The sequence below is a fragment of the Haliotis rubra genome, unplaced genomic scaffold (assembly GCF_003918875.1).
Source record: "Haliotis rubra isolate DU_JTF1 unplaced genomic scaffold, ASM391887v1 Scf884, whole genome shotgun sequence".
NCBI classification, from domain to species: domain Eukaryota; kingdom Metazoa; phylum Mollusca; class Gastropoda; order Lepetellida; family Haliotidae; genus Haliotis; species Haliotis rubra.
Window position 1 is genome coordinate 41,842 of NW_025767617.1, and position 23,027 is coordinate 64,868.

Genomic DNA, 23,027 nt, shown 5'->3' on the forward strand with positions numbered 1-23,027 from the left:
TCTCGCATACTGGTGTCCGAATAAGCGCTCGGCCAAAGTCCGATTGAATCTCTTGACTATGGCTTGGCTGCGATGAGCCCTCGCCTGACTTGGACGTTGTGCTGGGCTAGCAGTTGTGACATGGCACCCATGAACTCCTGCCCGGGGTCGACTTGCAGCTCTGTGGGCCATGTCAGCGGACTGCGTTTGTATCTGCGCTCGAATACTTGGGCCGCATCTTTTGCGGTTAAGGGCTCGGCTTCCTTGTAGCGGCTGGCAACGTCAACGTCGGTTAGGGCATACTTGTACCTCCTGTCGTGGGGTAGGAACAGGAGGTCGGCCTGGTGGACGCTATTGGGTACGGCAATGCAGAACTTTCTTCGAGGCACGTAGCGTGGTGCAGGTAAATAGATCTGCCACAGGGTTTGTTTTTCCAGCCACGCTTTGGCCTCGTCTGGGGGTACTCTCACCAATTTGGCAAGCTTGTGTATGGCGCTAGCTCCTTTCCAGTACCCACGCGGGCTGTAGTAAATAGCCTCAAACTTTCTTTGGTTCCGTGACATCGTATATACACCTATGTTCTTGGTTCAATTTTCTCATGCCCGTACGCGTACGTGTTGATCCCGTCGATGGCTATCCAACGCTTCATGTCCATCAGTGATAGGGATGTCTTGTTTATCGTCAGTCCGTATATCTTGTGTCCATCGCTTCTCAGCATGTTCATCTGATGCCTGAAGCTGCAGGTCTTGAACAGGGCTTCCTTGAATCTGCCGTGTTTGATGTGTTGTTTCACCACGTACTTCTTGACACTCTTCGCCTTTCGGATCTCGTTATTGTCGGCTTTCAGGATGGAGTACATCTTGGGCCTCAAGCCTATGTACTCGACGATCGGCGTGCCAGCACACTCGTCCTTCATCTTACCAAGGTTTGCTAGCATCGTAGCCCTTCACGTACTTATTGTTGGCTCTTGCGTACTGTTTGGCAGCCATGGAAATCCCACCTGACAATCCTTTCTCGATGAACAGGTGCATGTTGTAATCGGTGAGGAGTTCCAGCTTAACTCCGGTTTTCTTCAGCAAGGCATCCCAAGAGAGACCGGGACTGGTGTAGTACCACGCAGGGTCGAGTTGATACTGCTTGAAACATGTCTTTCTGAACGTCTCGAACACGTCAGCCAGCAGGAGTACGTCCGTTCTCAAGTACAGGTCGTGGTAATCACCCAGGTTCCTGCAGCCCAGTTTCTCCCACACATTCTGGGCGTGGCCATAATCATCCTGGGTGATGGTCGAGTCGGTCAAGTTGCTGTAAAATCGGTCGATGGGGGGTAGTCGTGTCTCGGCGAACATGGCCCAGCCATCCATGTACTCGTAGGGGTAAACACCCTTCCTCATCAGCAGGGGCCGAGTCTTGGCATCGGTGTATCGATTAGTGATGGGGAAGGTATCGTTGGCTTTGACCAAACTATCGAGAGATGACAGTAGGAACTGAACTGAGTCTATGAACCTCAGGCCGTTCAGGCTGAAGGAGATGTATCTCTCCATGTTGTTGGGAATGCACGTCAGGATGCTGTCGACTTTCGCGATGGCCTGCATGATCAAGTGAGAGTCGTACCCTCTCAAGTTGTGGAAGACCACGGGGATGTTGATTGTTTTGGGGTTGATTCTGAGCTTGAGGTTGCACGTGCTGTGACAGCGCCTCTGTACTCCCCGGTGATGTGACAGTGATCTCTCACCGAATCACCGTTCAGCGGGCTGTCGCACACGTGGCAGTGAGTGCTGCAGCCGTGAGCTCGCCGGTCGGCTTGGGTCATACGCATGGGAACGACGGTGTACAACCTCTTCCTGATGGTTTGCTCTTCGTGCTTCAAGCACTTAAGAAACTTTTCAGCCACGTCCCGACCCATGTACACCACGGGAGTGTTCGTTTCCCCATCACATCGGATGACCTCGTATCCGAACCCACAGGCCTCATGCTCCCTGCGTTTTGTATGTGTTGGAAGCTGGGCCAATGTCAACGGGTTTGATGAGGGCTTCGAAGTCGGCGTAAGATGATGTAAAGGTACGGACATCTGGTTCTTGTGGTTGTCGAATTTTTAGGTGTGATTCCAGCAGGTCGGTCGGTGAAGCCGCTTGCGAGCACCGTTTGCAGAAGTGACTCTTTTCTTGGTGTGCCGATTGGCCGATTGTACAACAGCCTCTGCGGAAGTGTTTTATCCACGCGTAGTGGTACTTGTCACCTCGCTGGATCATGAATATATTGATCACGCGGCGACCCTCCATTGGGCTGATCCTGTGCACGATCGTTTTGTTGCCTTCGTGCCCAAAGACGTTGATGGCTATATCATTCTGTTTCTCGATTTTGGTGACCTGGGATATGGGGATGGGTTTGTCTATACCGTCACAGTTGAGCCCGTCGTCTTGGGGATAGCTCGTAGGTCTGTTTGAATTACCGTCGGTCGGAAACAAGGCTGACCTGATCGCTAACCTCATGCAATCCACCCCTCTGTTTTTGATGTTGACCATGGCGTGTTTTTTCTTGTAGTAGGGGGGCAAGTCTAGGTACGATCCGCCTCTGAACGGTACGTAGTTAGCTATGTCTAGATAGAGTTTATCGATTTTATCCATGACCCACCCGGAACCCCTGTGCGTGAAGCGTTCCAAATATTCCTGTATTTGTTGAAGACTGGCATCGATGGACTCGTCTATAGTCTCAGCATGAGTCACGACTTCTTGTTTACCCCGGAAGTAAGGCTGAACGTACTCAACGGCACCATTCTGTTGTTTATCAAGCGACATCTTCGCCGTTACTTGAAACTTTAGACTTCCCAAATCGTTCAGTTCCTCATTAACTTTGTCAGCGATCAGCGGCTTGACGTCGCCGATGTATATGTTCTTATCCACATGCATGCACCAGCCTGTCAGATAGTTACCTACAGCGCGTTCAGTGTACATGAACTCTAGATCAACGACGCTGTGCTGATGTAACAGTTCAACGAGCTCAAGCTTCTTCATACAGGAATAACCTACTAACCCCAGCTCTTGGGCTTCCCGTTTGAGTTGTTTCACAATGTGGGGACGTACGGGGTCGTGCAACAGTGCGACTAGCCTGGCTTTCCTCATACGGGAATAACCAGTCAACCCCAGCTCTCTGGCTTGGCGTTTGAGTTGTTTAACCGTGGGAGGGGGTTGTATGTCGAGTAATCTAAACAACTGGGGTCTCCTCATTCGGGAGTAACCCACTACACCTCGTTCTCTCGCAATCTGCTTGAGCTCTCAAACAGTAGGCATTGTTATACCCAGGTGTATACAATCTGTAATTGGGCCGCCAACAAGGGAGGTAACTCCTCCAATCTTAATAAAAAAGGAGGCACACAGTTTTTCACCACGAATCTACTCTCCCGCCCAGCACTATATTTAGAATAACCGTATCGATTCTGGGTTCAGGATAGCTTTCCCGTTTTATTATTTCCAGAACGTTGGGGATACACGTATATATATTAGCTGATTCAGTCAATACTTGTTCTCTGAAGACATCCAGCTTTGTAGTAACAATCATTTGAAAGTTGATGTGTCCCAATTCGTTTATTTCCTCTTGGAGTTTGCTAATGACCAGAGGTCTGATGTCATCAATACTACATTTACCCGGAAACATCAACCAGCTTCTCAGGTCAAAAGCCAGGGGTGGAATTCGAATGAATTGAATAGCAGGCATTATTATACCTAGGTGTACACTAATTGGGTCACTGGCTAGGGAAGGGAGGTAACTCCTCCAGCTCTAAGTAAAAAATTATGAGAGCTACACCTCCATACTAAGGAGGCGCCTACATTCATTTATGTAGTCCTTTTTCTTCTCGTAGATAAGCTGGTGCCTGACTACGTTTGCCCCGTGGGCTTTACATAAACAGTAATGGCATTTCACTCCAATACCGCACATGTACCGCCTATGAAAACAGCAGTACCCCTCAGTCCTACATCTCCTACCGCAGGTCTCAGTCTTCCCCATAAGTATGTACTGGCATCGGTACGGGGCAGGTCTCATCTTTGGTATACTCATATGGGGACCTAGTTTAATTGCTTTACGATCAACGCAGTCGCTGCTAGACCAAGCACGACGAAGGTCAGTTCTCGGTCCTTTTGCCCCGGGGATGGTGTGTAGTACTGAGCAAGTAGGTAGTATTCTCTCGCTGCGTCGTCGACGTCATGGAACGTTTTAACGGCATGGTTCTCCCGCTGGAGTCGTTCATTAATGTAATCGAGCCTCTGCATACTTTTCTTCGTGTACTCGGCTTGTGCGGCTTGCAGTTTCTCCACGGCTATGTTGTGCCGTTTTCGTTTTGCAGCCCGTCTGCCCGCACACTATGGCGCAGTGCGGGTCGCAGGGTAGATCAATAGATGGCTTGCACGAATCTCCCATTCTCTATATTAAGTTGCGCGTCCATAATCACGTACAGGTATAATTTCAACTTGCCCGCAGGTTGAGCCTTCTTGGTAATCTGGATGGTTATCCCCTCACTGCCGTTGTCGATGCGGCGACCGCTGCCATGTAATTGATCATCGTCCGTGGATAGCATGTCCAACCATAGCGCGTACTTGGTGGTCAGGTATTCACCGATCTGCACGGAGGATAGGTCCAGGTCCTTGATGATGTGTTGGTGTCGGGTCGGTAGCTTCGTTATCTCATCCCACTGCTGGTGTGCCCTCATACCGGCGCTGAACAGCTGGTTGGGCACGCCCTCAATGGTCACTTCCACCTTTTCAATCTCGGGGTTGAAAAACTTCTCGCTGTCCCTTCGGAAGGGCTCGTAATCCTCCACGGGGACGATCAGGATACCTTTCATCGATCACGCCAGCACGTTTAGGTTGATGTTCCACAGTGTGTCACTCTTATCCCGTAGTATCGTTCTATGTCGCAGGACCCGATCGTACAGGATGGCCACCTTCCCCGAGTACTGGTTTCGAAACCTGCCTGGCCATCTCCGGGCTAGTGACCATGTCAAACTCCAGAGAGATGTTGTCGATGGCATAACTCGCCTCATCACCGTTCGGTGTACGCACGACTTTGCTGTAGTCGTTAAACGTGAGCTCATATTCAAGCCTATCACCCAGCGCGGCCTGGTAAAATGGCGCGTGCCCTGTAAGCAACTCGAAGTCGAGCGGCAAGCAGAACCAGCTCCTGTACGCTTAGGCGATGGCCTTTTCACCTGCTGAGATCTTGTCTAGCTGGTCTTGCGTGAAGCCGTACCCCATGCGCAACCGAGTCAATTTGCTGATACCTTGGTACACATCATTGACGCGTTCTCCCTCGCCTTTCCAGATGTCCCCGTAGCAGTGAAACAAATTGCTGTCGTCGATGCTCAGCACCTCGTTGCCGCTGATCTTGATGGTGGTTTTCTTGATGATGGCTCGACCTACGTTCCGCACGAGGTCGCGTTTGTCGTTGGTGGAGGTCAACGTGAGGTTGAACGTCAGTCGAACTGTGCCGGGCACGATGAGGTCATTCTCACGCAGGTTGGGGAATCTAACCATCAGCGTTTGGTTCTGGTCTATCTTGCTGGGATTGTTGGTGATGGTCACCGACTGGCGCACGGCTCTGACACCTAGAGGCTCTCTTGATCTTCGGAAAGGATCTAGTTTCCTACCATACATTGTTATATACATAAAACATAAAAGTTTAATATAAATAATGGCTGAAGGTGGTCATGAAGACATCCCGATGGATGATATGTGGGATGATAGTGCCCAGACGTTCGGGGAGGAGGAAACCTCATTCACGAACAACCCCTCAAGCGCTGAACTTGTACAGCCGTCGGTCGACGATTATTACGACGCAGTTGAAAAGAGAGACAACATCAAGCCGTGGGGACGAGACTATACCAAGTTTACCCTCGATAAGAAGGGCACACTGCGATTGAGGGCTCACCCAGAGATCAATCTCGTGAACAAACTCTCGAGTGAACCCCTTGCCTTATCGACACTCTCCAGTCGCCATGGTGGGAGTAAACTGATCCGTGAGGAACTAGGCTTCACACACGCACGGCCTAAGCTTTCCCCGAAGCTCGTCCAAGATCTGCAAAACATCAGGCCCGAACTCAGCTGTGAAGGTGATATGCCCCAACGTGCTAAAGAAACATCAGACAGTATCGAAAAAATATTGGCCACGTACCATGACAAACCCTTGCCTGGTTTCGAATTTCCTGTTCGAGAACTGCTAGCGCTAGACAGGGCCTTGTGAACCATTCGTGGACAACTCGTGAACAATATGGGGAAACTGAACGAACTCGACGCGCGCATCGCTCGTGAGAAAATAAAACTCAGTCAGGTACAAGACGACGAGTCTCTGAAACGGTTGCGCATCTTACAAGATGAGAGGCGGACTCGATTGGAATCCGCTTCCTCGAATCGAGAACAGCTTCGATCTCAGATCAGCCGCGTGCGGGAAACCATCGATTGAGTCCTGAATGAGGACACAACGTTGGCTGACAGGATCCGAATCCTCTTCCGAGAGCAAGGGATCACCATCGCCAGCATTCTGACTGCATTGGGCTTCATATTATCAACCCTGGTCGTATCGCTGAGTGGGGGTCCACCAAGTGGTGGTACACCCACCCCACCAAGCCCGTCCTTCGATGTCAGAGACTGGATAAAGAAACATCTGAAATCACTCGGCGAAGCCCTGGCTAAACTTGCTGGTAAGGCCGCTGAAGCCCTGCCCGGCATCCTGGGTAGCATCATCTCGTGGTTACTTAGCACGCTGTCGAAAACAGTCACGTGGCTCAGACAAAACCTGTGGGCAGCCATCGTTGCCGTGGCCGGCTGGTGTACTTCGCGGCTAAGGAATTTTTAACCAAATGAGACCCAAGCTGAGCGCGATCCCCCCAACCACTAGCGCTGTCTTACTATCGAGGTGTTCCTTGTTTTCAGCCACCCGGTGTGGTGGAAGGGGCTGTGGGGGTGCGGGTCGAACCCTGGGCTCCGGGGGGTGGTACGACTATGCCCGTTTCACCCGTGGGAGGTGGGACGTGACTCACGTTGATGCCTGCATTGACACCCAACTTCTGGTCGGCCGTGGCTATGACTATTTCGTTGTTGTAGCCTACTGCTTTTTTGACTCTCAGTTGCATGTCTCTCGGGGCCATGTACAGTCCCACGTCGAACACGTAGTCGACTTTAGACCGGGCGTATTCTAATACGTGTTGGTAGCGTTTGATGGCACTCGGCAGATCGACCGGGGCAGCGTTGACCACGAACTGCGCATCGTAAGCAGTCCCCTTACCGAGGATGTTGGAACGTGTTTGCCACTGCGCACCCAACAGCGCCCACACGTACGTTCGAACCGAGTCGTTCAATCTGGTGACACCGGCATGAGTAAACCCTTTCGACGTGTCCAGCATATATACTTTCCAATTGTCTTCAACGTAGGGGGATGGCTCGACCTTTTGGATGGTGAAACCAACGTCGTCTGTAAAGTCTATACGATCATCTCGCCATTCGTTACTCTACAGAGAAAATTCTCGCCGAAGTAAACCCCATTTCAGTAGATCATCGCTGGCTTCTTTCACCGGTTTTGGCCCACTGTGTATGGGTTTAGGAACGAGGTTGGAGAATGCATGGAAGAAATTACCCGAACTAAACATATTGTGCTTCATAAAGTTTAGCACGGTATCTTTTCGTAATGCTTTTAGGGAGAGTCCATCACTGTATGGAATACCCAACCCGTGGTTCACTCCTCCTGGTATACGCCAATCCGTTTTCGGATCGATTCCGAATTCACCACAAATCCGTTCGTAAGCACGCCGATCGTGCGGATTGTTTGATGCATCCCACGCCTTGTCCTGTGGAAGCGGGGCACTGATCTCTTTGAGGATACGCCTGACCTGGTAGTACACGTGAAACATGAACACAGACCTACTCAGCGCATCACGCGAGTGTCGGTCAATGTCAAGCCACACCCCGTTGTAGCGCACCACACGGCGAAGTTGAGTTGATTCTGCCAGAACTGCATCGGGTTGTTGAACCAAGCGTGGACTGCCTTGACGTTCGTCACCGAAAGCCTATACCGTTCGAACACATCGATGAACTGGGCTCCGAAGTACAACCCAGCCACGTCGATCACGATCTTCATATTCGTGAAGTCTTTGTCCATCTTAGGGTAAAACACTCCCGGTTTGTACATTTTTAAAGTATTATATAATGGGTATATATACTCTAACATGTACGTAACACTTCTAGGAATAACGAGCGGTGAGTCCGTTCAGCTGATGCACGCGATCTATAACACGTCGGGCCAACTCGAAGTCGCACTCTGCGATATCACCTACCTACTGCGATGGACCAACATCAACACCAGCAACAATAAGCTGTTCGTCAGTGGCGCTCGCACCCAGATATTACACGGCTACTACAGTGTGTGCTCGCTAAGTGATGAGGTCTTCAAACCCTTGGGAGCCGAACCGAAGATGAACGACTCAAACAGCACAGTGGTGTTAACCAAAACCGGAATAAACCCCTTGAGGCTCAGCCGACCATTGGCGAGGACACTCGGGATGTCGCCAGATGAGATAAAACCCACAACTACCGTCACTGGCACGAAGTTACCCGAACTAGTACCGTACCGAGAGCTGTGCATTCATCTCGGTCAGCTGAGCACAACGGACAACATTCAAGGTGGTCACCCTTCCACGATACTGAGAGCCGTACCGGTGAAAACGGAGAAGTACAACGACGGCAGAACCGAGTCGTTTTCACCGCGGCAGTACAAGAGGTTAACTCAGGTCACTATCCCGGAGTTGGTAATATCAGTGTTAGATATAAAGCATATTCCTGTGAATATAGGATACCTCAGCATAACGCTGAACAAAGTCGTGAACAACGGAACCCTGCTCGTGGCTTACGTCCTGGCGCAGAGACGTAGCGTAATCATCAGCCCACTCTCGAGTATGGCGGCCCACATGCTATTGAGTAAACCGGGAGTGCAAGAGGTGGCATTGCAGTTGGTGTCTGAATTCGCTGGTGTGGTCAAAATCCTGGAAGGTCTACCAGCAACTTCCACGCTAGCCATCCAAGTTTACCTAGGGGAACCATCGCAGGATGAAGTCGAAGTCGTGAAGGGAATCAAACTCCGGTGGCCCAAACGACACCAGTATCACGTTTGCACTGTTTACGTGCGGGTGGGTGTCGACTCCCACACCAGTCTGCAGGGGGTCACCGTGACCGTGGAAGACACGATATCCCTCACCAAGATCTTCCTACCCGACAACATACACCTCATGGGGGGTGAGGTGCACCCCTGAACTACTATCAGAAAGACAATTGGAAACTATCTTGTAATAGTATTATAGCAATGTCCAATCGTCATCGACCCAACGCCACGCTTAACGACCTAGGAGACACGGAGGGATTCGATCTGCCCGGCGAGGAAGACGCCTTGTACATCCTGCACTTGAAAGACAACGTGTATAGGCGGGCGGCAATGCCCAATCATCGACCCAACTTCACACTCGGGTACTTTAGAGAGCCTAAATGGTTGATCAACTTAACCCTCACCGCACCTTACGTCTCTATTAAAAAAAAATGGGGCTGTCTCCGAAATTAGGAACAACGGCATCTGGCTCACGTCTTTCATTACACCATTTGATGATATAAAAGTTTCCCAACCCCCAGTTTCCTAAAGACCATACGTCTCAGGCAACATATTATATTCACCTGATGACTCAAGTTTAAGGGCCGACTTACCTGATATCCTACCAAATCCTATGACTATGAAACCAAACTCAACGCTCATCCTAGAAGTCCTTATCGGAGAAACTGCTTTGAATTTGAATTCCGAATGGTTCCCTTTACCTGGGTTGCAAATAAATTATGAAGCTACATATGAACATCCTTATTGTGAGAGACGTTGCCGTATCATCATACACAAGGAATCGGACCTCTTAGTAGACCCCCTGATAGTTGATGTGACACAAGATCCATCTATTAACCTTTCCCATATTCATCTGTATGAGAACCTAGTCATTATCGGCCTCAAATACATTGAGGACTATTTAACTAGTGACCAATTAAAATATATCTTGTAATATATATTATACACACAGGATGGGTCTGTACCCAGTCGTAGAGGAAGTCGCGAAGACACTGGAAACCGTAGACGGGTTTCGGTTGAAACAGTTATATTACGTAAAACGCCAACTAGAACAAGACAGTGACACACAGGCAGCATTGTACAAGAAGTACCATAGAGCTTTCAATGCCGTGGATGGGGTTGATACCACCCTTATGGCTACCAGTATGGGGTTAGGGGCAGTAGGTGTGGGGTTGTTGACCACCATCGTAGCCGCACCCATAGTGCTAGGCATCGAAATAACAGCTGGGGTGTCAGGGTTGGCTGGATTGACGTTGAAGTTTGCGTCACGCAGACTGCATCGTAAGGCATTGAAACACGATGAGATCAGGATCCTAGCCGATGCAAAGTTAAACACCATAGACGACCATATTTCCACCGCACCACTGACAATAAAATCTCAGAGAGTTTCGTTTGGTCCTCTCTGAACTCGCAAAATATCACGAAATGAAACGAGAGATTTAAAACAAGTCTCGTAAAAGCACTGTCATCAGCGAAGACGAGAAAAAAAAGTACATAGAACAGGGGATACAACAAGCCCAGCAAGCCTCCATTACGAAAAACAAAGAAATCATAGGAGATTCACGTTAAACTGTTTTGCTGAGATCAACACCATGTAGGGCAGCCACGGGCCGCCGTCAGAGAGGAATCACGGCACAATGTTACCCCCCCAAGCAAAATATTTAACATATTGAGTGATCCCAATAGTATCCTGTCAACACGACATAGAGCTATCGTGATCAGGAAAGTGTTGGTTCGCGGTCATAGTGACCAGGAAGTTAACTGGGGGTTCAAACCTGGTATATACAATAGCGGAGAGAGATAAGGGCCTGACAAAAGCTTTATTTCATAAATTTCATAAATAAAGCTTTACAGAGGCTTTTGTTGGACTTGATCCAGTACCCCCAGTGTATATACTACTCATTGTACATATCATATTATTGTCGTTGTTTAAAATATTGGTGTAAAATAATTAATATGCCTGAACATCGTTTACCTAAAAAAGCTTTCAATATGCTTTTACATCTTGATTATCTTGGAAAGAATAACTGGACATCTCATATTCGCACCTTACTATTTAGATATGGTTTTGGTTGTATTTGGTTATCACAGACAGTTGGCAATGCAAATATGTTTATTAAACAGTTTCGTATGCGGGCTATTGATATGTTTAAGCAGGAATGGCATTCAACTATTAATGAAAGTTCTAGATATGATTCATATCGTCAATTTAAGTCGTTGCTTGAGCCAGAGTGTTATCTTGCTCACCTTCAATACAGAAATATTCGCAATGCTTTTATACGGTTTAGATTAGGCCTTAATGATTTATTAATTAACCGTGGAAGATATGTTTCTATGGATAAAACCCAAAGATTATGTCCATTCTGTTACATTATTGAAGACGAATTCCATTTTATGTTTATTTGTCCTGTATATGAAAATCTAAGAAATAAGTATCTACCGCAACTGTCTTTATCTCAAATCAACGTTAATCTATTGTCTTCCTTACTTTCCTGCAAAGAACCTCCAAAACAACACAAAGTTGCTCTATTTATCTACAATGCATTTTTGTTAAGAAAAGAATTGATTAGTTAGAAAGTTGATATATATGCCATTGTCAAGATGTATCTCTTTTGTATATGGGCCTATGGCCTTTCATACAATAAAGAATTGAACTGAATTGAATTATTATGGTATGGTCCCTATCTAGGACAGAGCTTGTCTCTGATTATGGCGCATGACTATAAGGCAAACTTGTTTAGTTGAAAATCGTGCAATGCGGTCCTATTGGGTCCTTATATGGCTGTATGATATGGAATGGGTCCCAACTTTCTTACGTCAATGGGGAAAAAGTGTTAGATTTTATACACGTTTTTGTAATACATGTCAGGATCGAATCGCTCAAAAAAGACTTTTGAGGAGTTATCGCTGGGCAACCATACGAAAACGAAGTTTAAACATTGGTATTCCTAAGATATTTACAGATCACAATGACATCTTTGAACGTTTCATACCATATTTGTAATCTCAGTTGTGAAACGGTTAGTTTTTGATGATTATAAAAGTGAATGGAACAGTGCCGTTACACGAGTAAGTGAGGGGAGGTAACAATCTGGGACTATAGTGACACGTGAAACAAGAGACTTTAACCCAGAAATGTATGCTTGCTATAGGTTCAACAACAAAACGTGGATGACATCGGACATGTTTTGTGATTGGCTGAGATCTTTTGACAGAAGTGTTCGGATTAACGCGGCCTGACTGTATATGTGTTACCCGCGTTCTGACCGAAGCCCACAGAAACTCCCTGGCCAATCTTGAAAGTGGTTCTGCTCATACATACTTTGAAACATGGCGCTATACATATACTCAGCAGCAAAATCAACGTCAGTGCGAATTCAAAATTAGATAGGCACTGTAATCAAAGCATTACAGAAATTGACATAATAAGCAGATAAATACCATTTTTTGTGTACAATATATTGACACATCAATGAATAACTCCACCAATCGATTGATGAATGCCATTGGCACCTGGAACCACACTCTGAGAAAGGCCTGGCGAAATAAATCGGCTGTGTTCGACCTTGGTATGACATTATTCAGTTTCCTCTGAATTTCATCCCAAAGATGTTCAATTGGGTTTAAATCAGGACGAAGGGCTGGCCACTGCAAAATGTTGACACCGTTCCGCTGCAGGAAGTCCCGTGTAGCTCTGGCAGTATGGGCCCGGGCGTTATCATGCTTAAAAATGTTGTTCCGGTGACGTGCGAAATGTGGTATGACGTGGGGTCTGAGAGCTTGGTCGATGTAGCGCACCGCTGTGATGCTGCCTCCTCTCCCTGAACCAAGGTTCTGGAACACCACAGGACCCACTCTCTGGTTCAGGCCTATTCCATACCATACCATGATGCTTGCACCTCCCCGTGAGTCTCATTCCACAACACATTGGTCTCTGAGTAACGCTGGTCACGTCGTCGCCATATTCTTGTTCTGCCATCTGCTGTTGATACGCAGTACCGACTCTCATCTGTGAACAGAACAGTTCTCCATTGCCTGTATTGCCATTTTTAGTGTTGTAGGGCAAACTGTAGACTTTCACGCCGATGACGAGGGATGAGGATAGGTCCACGGTAAGGTCTACGGCAATAGGGGTTCCCGCTGTTAAGATGCCGGCGTACTGTATCAGTACTGATTGGTCTTCCGTGTGCTCCCACTGTCTGGCGTGCTGTTTCGGATGCCTGCATGAAGGGATTCTGTACATGCTGTCACACAACATGGCGGTCTTGTCGTCTTGTGGTCACCCTTGGTCTGCCAGTAGGGGGGCGATCATTTGTGGTGTTGGTGGCCCGGAAACGTTGCTGCAGCCCGTAGATGGCCCGAACGTTGACCTGGAAGTGATTGGCAACGGCTTGTACAGTGTGGCCAGCTTCAAGTCTTCCTAGCGCCTGGTTCCTCTGAGCTGTCGTGAGTCGTGGCATCCTACTGACGTTGTAATGTGAATGTTTCAACCAAGTTTGGGGGTGCATTTAATAGGGCCGGTCCTTGTGAACAGCACATGCAGCATGAGTTGCATGAAAAACATGGAGAACACCGTACCATCTTCGAGATCAGGTTGCGTTTTTGAGAACATTTCCTGTGTTCAATTCTGAGTTTGGGAAGGAATGTCTTTGCTCAGGTAAAGTTGGAGATGTTGTCAAAAATATACAATAAAAAATTAGATGAGTTTACAGTTATCCGTTTCTGCGTAGGAAAATTCCAAACTGACGTTTCTTTTGCTGCTTAGTATATTATACTAGGCGAAGGGAGAATATATTTCAATTGCACGAATGTGGTTGACGATTGGTGTTATGTATTGTTAATTTGTCCAGTGTATCGTGTTGAACGGTGTCAACCTATAAAACCATGTCACCAGTTGACATGTCATCTTCTTATGTGATGAAACGACTTTTATTCAATCAAATTTTGTTGCATGCCCTTTATCTCCCCTTAACCTGCGATATATATTATTTTACAAAGAAACGAAATCTGATTTATATAATTGATAGACATATTTTATGTGTTTTTAGTGTTCATTCTCAAGTTTTTACTTGTTTTTGTATATTTTTTATGATAATAACACGATTCTCTATACACTCTTCAAAAAAAGAAACGCAAAATGAAATTCAAGAATGATACTTACAATTTTGTACACATATGTAAACTCAAACATTTTTAGGGTTGCACATTGTTTCTGGAATGTTTTAGAAGATCATGCTTGACCAAACGCAACCAAAAATGATTTTGAACGGTTTTATCAATCAGGATTGTCATGATGTGCGTGGATGTCATGCAGCACGAATATCAGGCACAATGATTGTTTCTCACGTGCAAAGCATGAGTACAGCATGTGACTATAAAAGACCCAAATGAATCTCACAATTTCATCCACGATCTTTGCAAGTACTGTACACGAAAATGGGACGTCTCAACGCTGCCGATCGAAATCAGGCAATTGGACGATTGCAAGCTGGCGAATCAAAGAGTGAGGTGGCAAGGATCTTCAACGTTCATCCCAGCACAATAACTCGATTGTGGGATCGATTTCGTCAAACAAATTCGACAAATGACCGTCCAAGATCAGGAAGACCTAGAGTCACCACACCTGCCCAAGATCGGTACATCCGGGTAACCCACCTACGTGACCGCCATCGTACCGCCCGGGACACAGCACAAGAACAGTTTGGAGCCCGAAGAGTGTCCGATCAGACAATCAGGAACCGTCTCCGAGAAGTAGGAATACGTGCCAAACGTCCAAAAGTTGCCCCTCCTTGACACGACTACATCGACGTCGACGAGTGAGATGGTGTAACACGGTGCTGCCATGGAACCTGGCAAACTGGAGGCGCATATGGTTTAGCGATGAATCCCGTTATCTCCTCAGGCGACGTGATGGTAGAGACCGTGTCTACAGACGACGTCATGAACGTTTTGCTCCTAACTGCATCAGACAGGTGGACAGATTCGTTGGAGGGAGTGTTATGGTGTGGGGAGCGATCTCATACACCCGCAGATCGGAACTTGTGCTTGTCCAAGGCAATCTGACGGCCAATCGATACATCGACCAGATTCTCCGTCCGCACGTCCTTCACTTTGTTGACCGTCAACGGCAGCTCTTCCAACAGGACAACGCCAGGCCCCACACAGCACGTGCCACCGTGGACTACCTGGCCAATAACAACATCAATACCCTCCCCTGGCCCTCCAGATCCCCGGATCTAAACCCAATCGAACACCTTTGGGATCAGATCGATAGACGGGTACGTCGACGTCGTATTCCACCACAGAATCTTCAACAGTTGTTCCACATGCTGCAGGAGGAATGGAGAAGGATTCCACAACAAAACATCCAACGACTGATTCGATCTGTACCCAGGAGGTGTCGGGCAGTGGTAGCAGCTGGAGGTGGTCATACGAGGTACTGACTTCAACACCACCTGGTGGACAGCAGCAATGACTGTGATGACTGTTATTCTCATGACATATGAACAAGATAGCAATGCATTGCTCCACAAAATTTCATTCATGTATCTTTGTTTTCCGCTGATCTACACGTCCTTGAATAACACCAAATTTTCATTGATATTTGGGTTTTGCGTTTCTTTTTTTGAAGAGTGTATTGAACGTCTATCAGAGAATAATGAACACCTTTGCTTGTCCATCAGTGTTCATGTTTGCAGCCTTCTCACTGACGAAACATCTTGATTTGGACGGATTTGTTCGCACTCCGAAACATGTCCTCTTTGACATCCTTGTCTTCCGGACAACAAAACCAATTATGATACTGACTTTCGTGAGTGACACTGCAAGGGAGGAGAGTGTTCTCTTTTATAACGCTCGACTTTCAAAGTTTGCCTTAAGGGGCATCAATGAAGACTTAAAGTTGGACCTGTCGGTCATACATGGTGTTCTCGGTGAAGAAGATTGCATCAGTGATGCCGTATTCACTGAGACGATTCGACAGTTGGAAAGTAATACCACAGTGTTTGCACTCCCGCTGTCTCTTCAAATGGACAGTAATTTACACGGAAAGGTGGTGAAGAGCTTCCTGACACGATTTGAAGACAGGGAAAGTTCCAAACAGCTTAAGGACATGACCAAACCGGAGAAAGACGTTTCTGATCAAACCGAATCAGGTAGGGCACAGCCGCTCTATCACGTGTTTAAGGCAGCAGTAGTAGTAGTAGCAGCAGTGGTAGTAGTAGTTGCAGTAGCAGCAGTGGTAGTAGTAGAGGTAATAGCAGTAGTAGTAGTAGCAGCAGAAGTAGTATTAGTAGTGGTAGCAGTAATCGTAGTAGTTGCAGTAGAAGTAGTAGTAGTAGTGGTAGCAGTATGAGTAGTAGTAGCAGCAGAAGTAGTGTAGTAGTGGTAGCAGTACTAGTAGTAGTAGCAGCAGAAGTAGTAGTAGTAGTGGTAGCAGTACTAGTAGTAGTTGCAGTAAGAGTAGTAGTAGTGGTAGCAGCTAGTAGTAGTAGTGAAGTAGCAGCAGCAGCAGCAGTAGTAGTGGCAGCAAGTAGCAGTACTAGTAGTAGTAGTAGCAGTAGAAGTAGTATTGGTAGCAGTACTAGTAGTAGTTGCAGTAGCAACAGTGGAAGTAGTAGTAGCAGCAGAAGTAGTTGTAGAAGAAGTAGTAGTAGCAGCTGTAGTAGAAATAGTAACAGTAGTAGCAGTAGTAGTAATAGTAGTTGTAGTAGAAATAGCAGTAGTAGCAGCAGCAGCAGCAATAGTAGTAGCAGTAGGAGGAGGAGTAGCCGTAGTAGTAGCAGCAGGAGCAGTAGTAGCTGAAGGAGCAGTAGCAGTAAAAGTAGTGGTAGTAGCAGTAGCAGTAGTGGTAGTAGTAGTAACAGTAATAGTAGTAGTAGTTGTTGTAGTAGTAGTGGTAGTAGTAGTAGTAGTAGTAGTAGTAGCAGTAGTAGTAGTAGTAGTAGTAGTAGTAGTAGTAGTAGTAGTATAGTAGTAGTAGTAGTAGTAGTAGTGGTAGTAGTAGTAGCAGTAATAATAGTAATAGTAGTAGTAGTAGTAGAAGTAATAGTAGTAGTAGTTTATAATCCCGACATTAGTGTTACTATTTGTATTCTACAGCTCCGCTGATTTCTTGTGAGGTTGTGTGTGACATGGACTCTTCTACATAACACACATGACTGTACATGAACACACACAAACATACACAAAGACACACAAAGACACTAACGCACGTACATACACAGAGAAACAAACAGACGCTTAGACACGTGCACTCTCAATGCTTAACTAAATAATGAGTCTATGGTTATATCAACAGAAAGCTGTCGCCACGTCATCTGCATCTATCGGACTATGGTACGTACTCCATGTTCAGTTTCCCTAATCAAACTATCTGCCTCAAATCTCATTACTACGGATTATCATTAACCGCGGGACTCAATTCCATATTGACAGTTTAGTTAATCTTTTTAAAAACAGACCAAATGTTTATATTACAAAACAACGAATACGTTTTCCAGTATGTACAGTATAACGGCTGTTAGATAAATAAAGAATTTGATTTCTTCCAGTATCAGAAACTGCTGACGAAGCTTAAAAGGAGATATCAAGGTGTGTGTGCGTCTCTTTCACATCAGACCCGTGAAGATCCGGGTTACAAGTGGTCTTCAGTAACCCGTGCTTGTCGTAAGAGGCAACTAATGGGATCGGGTGGTCAGGCTCGCTGGCTTGGTTGACACACGTCATTGTATCCCAGTTTCGTAGATCGATGCTCATGATGTTGATCACTGGATTGTCTGGTCCAGATTATTTACAGACCGCCGTCATATAGCTTGAATATTGCTGAGTGCGGCGTTAAACAACCAACCAAACAAACAAACAAATCTTTCTGATCAGCATATCTGATATACCGTTCCATATACCGTGTTGGTTGTATTTTATAATTTTCAGATGAAGTGCAACTAATGCGCACATTCCAACTTTTGAATTGATTTGATTTTGTCACGGGTTGAACAGATGTTATTAAACTCATAATTTGATCTCAAGGTTCACTACTCTGTTCATGTTATTTAGTCCAGTATGTTTGCGTAGCAATTGTCACCATGTATAACCCTGAAATCAAATCGAATTTGTTAATGCTGACCATAATGAAAAGAATTTCGCTAGGCATTGGAATCATCGCAAAGGGACTACATTTGAAACACACAAAAATCCAAAATCATTGGAATTCATTATGTTATATCATTTGGCCTTGATTATACGAAACTTCATTCGTTTTTGTCATTCTACAATGTTTCAACGGTTGAACGATGTCAGACTATCGCAGCCATCCACATGAAAAAAACAAAGTATTTCTCAAATTAGATGAGTATGTAGCTGATACACATCATTATATTATCTGTACCATGTATTGCTTATAAATGTCTACGGTTTCCGATATATGTACAACACTGTATGTGCACAATTTTACGTATGCAATATATACTGAACCGCAAAAGAAACGCGACTTAGTATTTCAGTGGTACCATTTTTGGTGATTTTTTCGTGTGAACTCTAAATGTGATTCCCGAAAATGTGTTAACCATAATTGACAAGTTTGTACGTAATCATCCGTTTTGATTGTTAATTAGAGTGGTTTAAGAAACCTCTATCAGTGTGCGTTTCTGTTGCGGTTCAGTATAGTAGCGTTATATCGTCATTTTTCATTTATAAGCTTACGTATTCAATCAATGAATAAAGCACACGTATGGCCAATACCTCTTGCAATGACTATTGTAGTCCATTTACGGAACTGTGTCCTGCTGAGAGTGCTTTCACTTAATTCTCGATACAGCACAGGGACATGTGTGTCTGGGCCTGTAGACGATAATGTATTCAAAAAAATCTACTTATTTAGGTACCACCATGAAGATTCATCCTTCAATGAAGTCATCATTGCCATCAAGTTCTGGTTTTGGTAAGGACAACATATGTTTAGTTTTATAGATGTTAACCGCTACCATGAAGTGGCATCGGAATGCATCAAATCGTTCGCTTTTGACATAATTAAAGAGAACATTACCAGGCTATAGTAGTGCTTTTAATGCTCATAAATATTGTTTCTTGACTGGAAAATATGCTGATTTTCAAAGATAAGATGTGTGCGATACAAATCAGAAGATGCGTAATAATCCAGGAAAAGTTCCATTTTATTAAACTTTCTAAATGTTTTTAATGAAAATAACCAGATAGAAATATTCTTTGTGTGACTAAGCGCCACTAAGTTGTATTTTAGCATATGGCTACAGCAAATGAAAAGCGAATGCAAATCACACATATGTTATAATCAACTGAGAGGTATAGTTTCTTTGTCAGTTTACAACACAGGGTATTACCAACAACAGGGATATATTACAAAGCAAAATGTTTTACACGACACTTATTTTCAATCTGTATAACCTTAAAACCTTTATGTTGCTTATTATTTATGATTAAAGGTACTTACATAAATGAAACAGACATCGAAGCCGAGGAACTGGATGTTTTGAGGGATGATGATTCTCTTATTTTGGAGGAAGGTGAAGAGGGTACGTCATAGAGCTGTCGACTGTCTTATAGCATTCTGATTATTATTACATACCGTGACATTAACGTTCTTCTATAGCGATTGAGTAGTTGAATTATCATATATATATATATATATATATATATATATATATATATATATATATATATATATATATATATATATATATATATATGTAATGACGTCATACTGTCCGCTACAATCTCCCTGATGAGTAAAGAAAGAAACATGTTGAGAAAAAGGCATTCTGTTTTTATTTATCTATGTAATATAATATATATATATATATATATATATATATATATATTTATATTATTTACAGACATATATATAGCTGTCTGCAAATAAGCAAAACTTACATGAATCCATATATATAAGACAAGTATATGTGGATGGCAACTTCTTATTTTATGTATAACACAATGTTTCTGGGACATTTCTTCTTAAAACCTTTTTTTATACCGGAGACCACCGGGGTGTGTGCTTTCTGTGTAAATAATTTAGAACGTTCCGTAAGGTTAAGGATGTTTCTCAATTTCATTTGAAGATGAAGATGCTGTTATGGAAAGCAGACACAAAGACGAGGTACGTGTTAATACCCATATCTGTATAGCCGTGGAAGGTGTTCATTCACTATTGTCGTTCAAATTGCAGTACGGCAGTACTGTCTAAAGTAAATATAAACACAAGACAAAAATAAATGTTAGAAATTAATGTAATTAATAATATACATGTATATGTTTGAGAAAGTGAGAAATTGTTTCATTTCACGATCCCAAGTAGGCTAACGTATTGCTTTTGGTTGTGGATGGCATATGCACATTCATGTTTGAATTACTTGATAGTTCTACCTCCAAATTCCATTTGAAAGAGTAACTGTGAAGTTTGAAAACTTAGTTGTATCAAATATAAAAGAACTGAGCCTAACGTTTGTGCCAATATATTTCAGGTCAAGAAATTAAGACGCAAAGTAAGGCAGTTAGAAGCAGGTAAGTCATTTCAAAGGGACATTTACATACATGTCTTTTACGAATTAGGCAAAAGTTAATTGGTACCCATTTCTAATTAGGCAACATTTCTCTTTTAGTGCTTTCAGTAGACTGTTATCACTCTACAGGCGTCGGAAGGAAGTCATTATGTGTGATCAATGGCCAGTTTCCTTTCCTAGGGGTAACTCTTTAACTATGATGTATTCATGATTATGGAAAAGTTCTATTTCGCTTTCCTTTTATCTTTCCACTTAAATATATTCTGTTTACTTCCAGAACTAAAGGTCGAGCGTTGGAGAACTGTTCAAACTACACTTGCAGCTGGTTCAGATAGAGGTAGCTTTTGTAGTCTATTTTATTAAAGAACATTTCGGTCATAGATACTTTTGAAAAATATAGTAAACATACTCAATTTCTTGACTCCCGCTTATCGACAAGCTCTAACTATCTTTAAAAACAAATTCCGTTTGGTATAAAGGCAAAAATACCTGTGAAAAATTAATCACTGAAAATCAGTGACGACACCAGGTGTTCACCAGTATTCCTGTCATGCGATCACGGCTTATAGGTCATGTTAAAGTCTTTCTTTTTGAAAAAATATGTTCAATTTTCAATAATGCGTTAACGTTGGCGTTATATTGTTTTACAGAAGCTTTACCTGACCACCACCATGTCCAAACACATACAGTTTCAGAAGGATCTACACAAACAGAAGTGCCTCATCTTGCTGTGGCAGATTTGAACGACACGAAATCTGAGAAGAAGCCAAAACAAGATATTGTTGAATCAAAACGGCACATTGCCAGAAATATATCTATGACCTTCTTGTTAAGAAAAAGAGACTTCCGTGGTAAAACGTGGTAAACTAGTAAAGGCTGGAAAACAATAAATTTTTCTAGTAAAGATACAAGAGGACAATACGGAAGGACAGCGGTCATGATGGCAGCTCACATGGGTCACATTTCTGTGTTCTATTCCCTAGTGGACAAAGGCTGTAACCTGTCCTTGAAAGATGCTGATGGCGATAATGTTCTTCATCTGGCCTGTATAAGTGGAAATATTGACATTGTCAGGTATCTCCTTTCCAGAGATGACATTGACAAAGACAGAAGAGGGAAATATGGCGACACTGCTGTAAGGCTTGCTGCTGTGTATGGACGTAAGAAAATATTTTACCTGTTCGTTTCCAAAGGATGCATGTTATAACTTCGGTCTGAACATTTTGATAACATTTTACATGTAGCTTGTGTTGGTGGCAATGCTTCAATCGTCAAGAAACTTCTAGAAAAGGAAGAAGCACTCATCAACAGCAGAGGCCAACATGGGAAAACCCTAGTGATGGTAGCAGCACAGCGAGGTGACGCAGAACTGTTCAATGTGCTTGTTGAATATGACTGTGATTTGTCAATTCGTGACCATTACAATAACTGGGTCCTCCATGTGGCGTGTTTCGGTGGCAATGCCACTTTAGTCAAGCACATCATCTCGAGAAAATACTTTGGCGTAGGTGTGAGGGGATATTTGGGAAGGACAGGTGCTATGGTGGCAGTATCACAAGGTCACAGAGAGGTATCTGATGTTCTATTTGAGGAAGGATGCGATTTGTCACTGGGAGATGAAAATGGTTTAACTGTTGTCCATTATGTTTGTATTGATCAAAAAGTAGATTTTGTGGACTTTTTTCTTTCACGAGACTTTGCGAAAAACACCTATGACCAAAGAAGCTCAACTGGCGAGACTCCTTTGGCGACAGCAGCTCGTTTTGGTAACTGGAAGGTTTGTGAGAATCTGATACAGAGAGGGTGTGATATCAATGCTACAGATTGCTATGGTAACAGCGTCTTCATGTTGGCTTACATTGGAGGATGTACAGACCTAGTAGAGGCACTCCTTCTGGATTACAGGCTCAACAGATCTGCCATATTGTTGCATGCATCAAGTGAAGGTTACAAAGATGTCGTTGACTTACTTCTTAAACGGGAAAGCTATCTTCAAAAGGATAGATTTAATCATGCAAATTATGGTATTCAAGGCTACGATGTTGACGCTATGGATGGAATAACTGTGACAAAGTCTGTTGGGAAAACACACAGTCGAACCCCTTTCGCACAAGACCAGGAAGACGATACCGTTTACTTATCCGAAGACATTAACCAGGAGACATCTTTTCTGACTGCTTGTAAAACTGGAGATACTAAAGTGGTTCACGATATGATTAACTCTGGAAAGGTAAAAGTGAACTGCAAAGACAATTCCGGCGCAAAAGCTGTACTGATTGCAGCTAGCAATGGACACATACAATTACTGAAAACATTGATCATCAATGGCTGCAATTTCCTGGTTGTGGATCACCATGGTAACAACATACTTCATCG

The 23,027-nt window shown here is 44.4% G+C and overlaps 1 protein-coding gene across 1 annotated transcript; it reads left to right on the top strand.

The window, feature by feature from the left end:
* Window positions 1–15,762: 15,762 nt before the first annotated feature.
* LOC124263468 lies at window positions 15,763–21,811 on the top strand. The gene is made up of 7 exons (XM_046698118.1): window positions 15,763–16,271; window positions 18,995–19,054; window positions 19,575–19,664; window positions 20,211–20,248; window positions 20,613–20,652; window positions 20,929–20,988; window positions 21,302–21,811. The coding sequence occupies exons 1-7, from the start codon at window positions 15,776–15,778 to the stop codon at window positions 21,514–21,516; spliced, it is 999 nt and encodes a 332-aa protein (XP_046554074.1). The 5' UTR covers window positions 15,763–15,775; the 3' UTR covers window positions 21,517–21,811.
* Window positions 21,812–23,027: the final 1,216 nt, after the last annotated feature.

Bases quoted from the DNA above. Each gene is read 5' to 3' on its own strand.
- LOC124263468 (XM_046698118.1), top strand. From the start codon at position 15,776: ATGAACACCTTTGCTTGTCCATCAGTGTTCATGTTTGCAGCCTTCTCA. The intron at 16,272-18,994 runs GTAGGGCACAGC...CTACTTATTTAG, and splicing joins TTCTGATCAAACCGAATCAG to GTACCACCATGAAGATTCAT. The intron at 19,665-20,210 runs GTACGTCATAGA...TTTCATTTGAAG, and splicing joins TTTGGAGGAAGGTGAAGAGG to ATGAAGATGCTGTTATGGAA.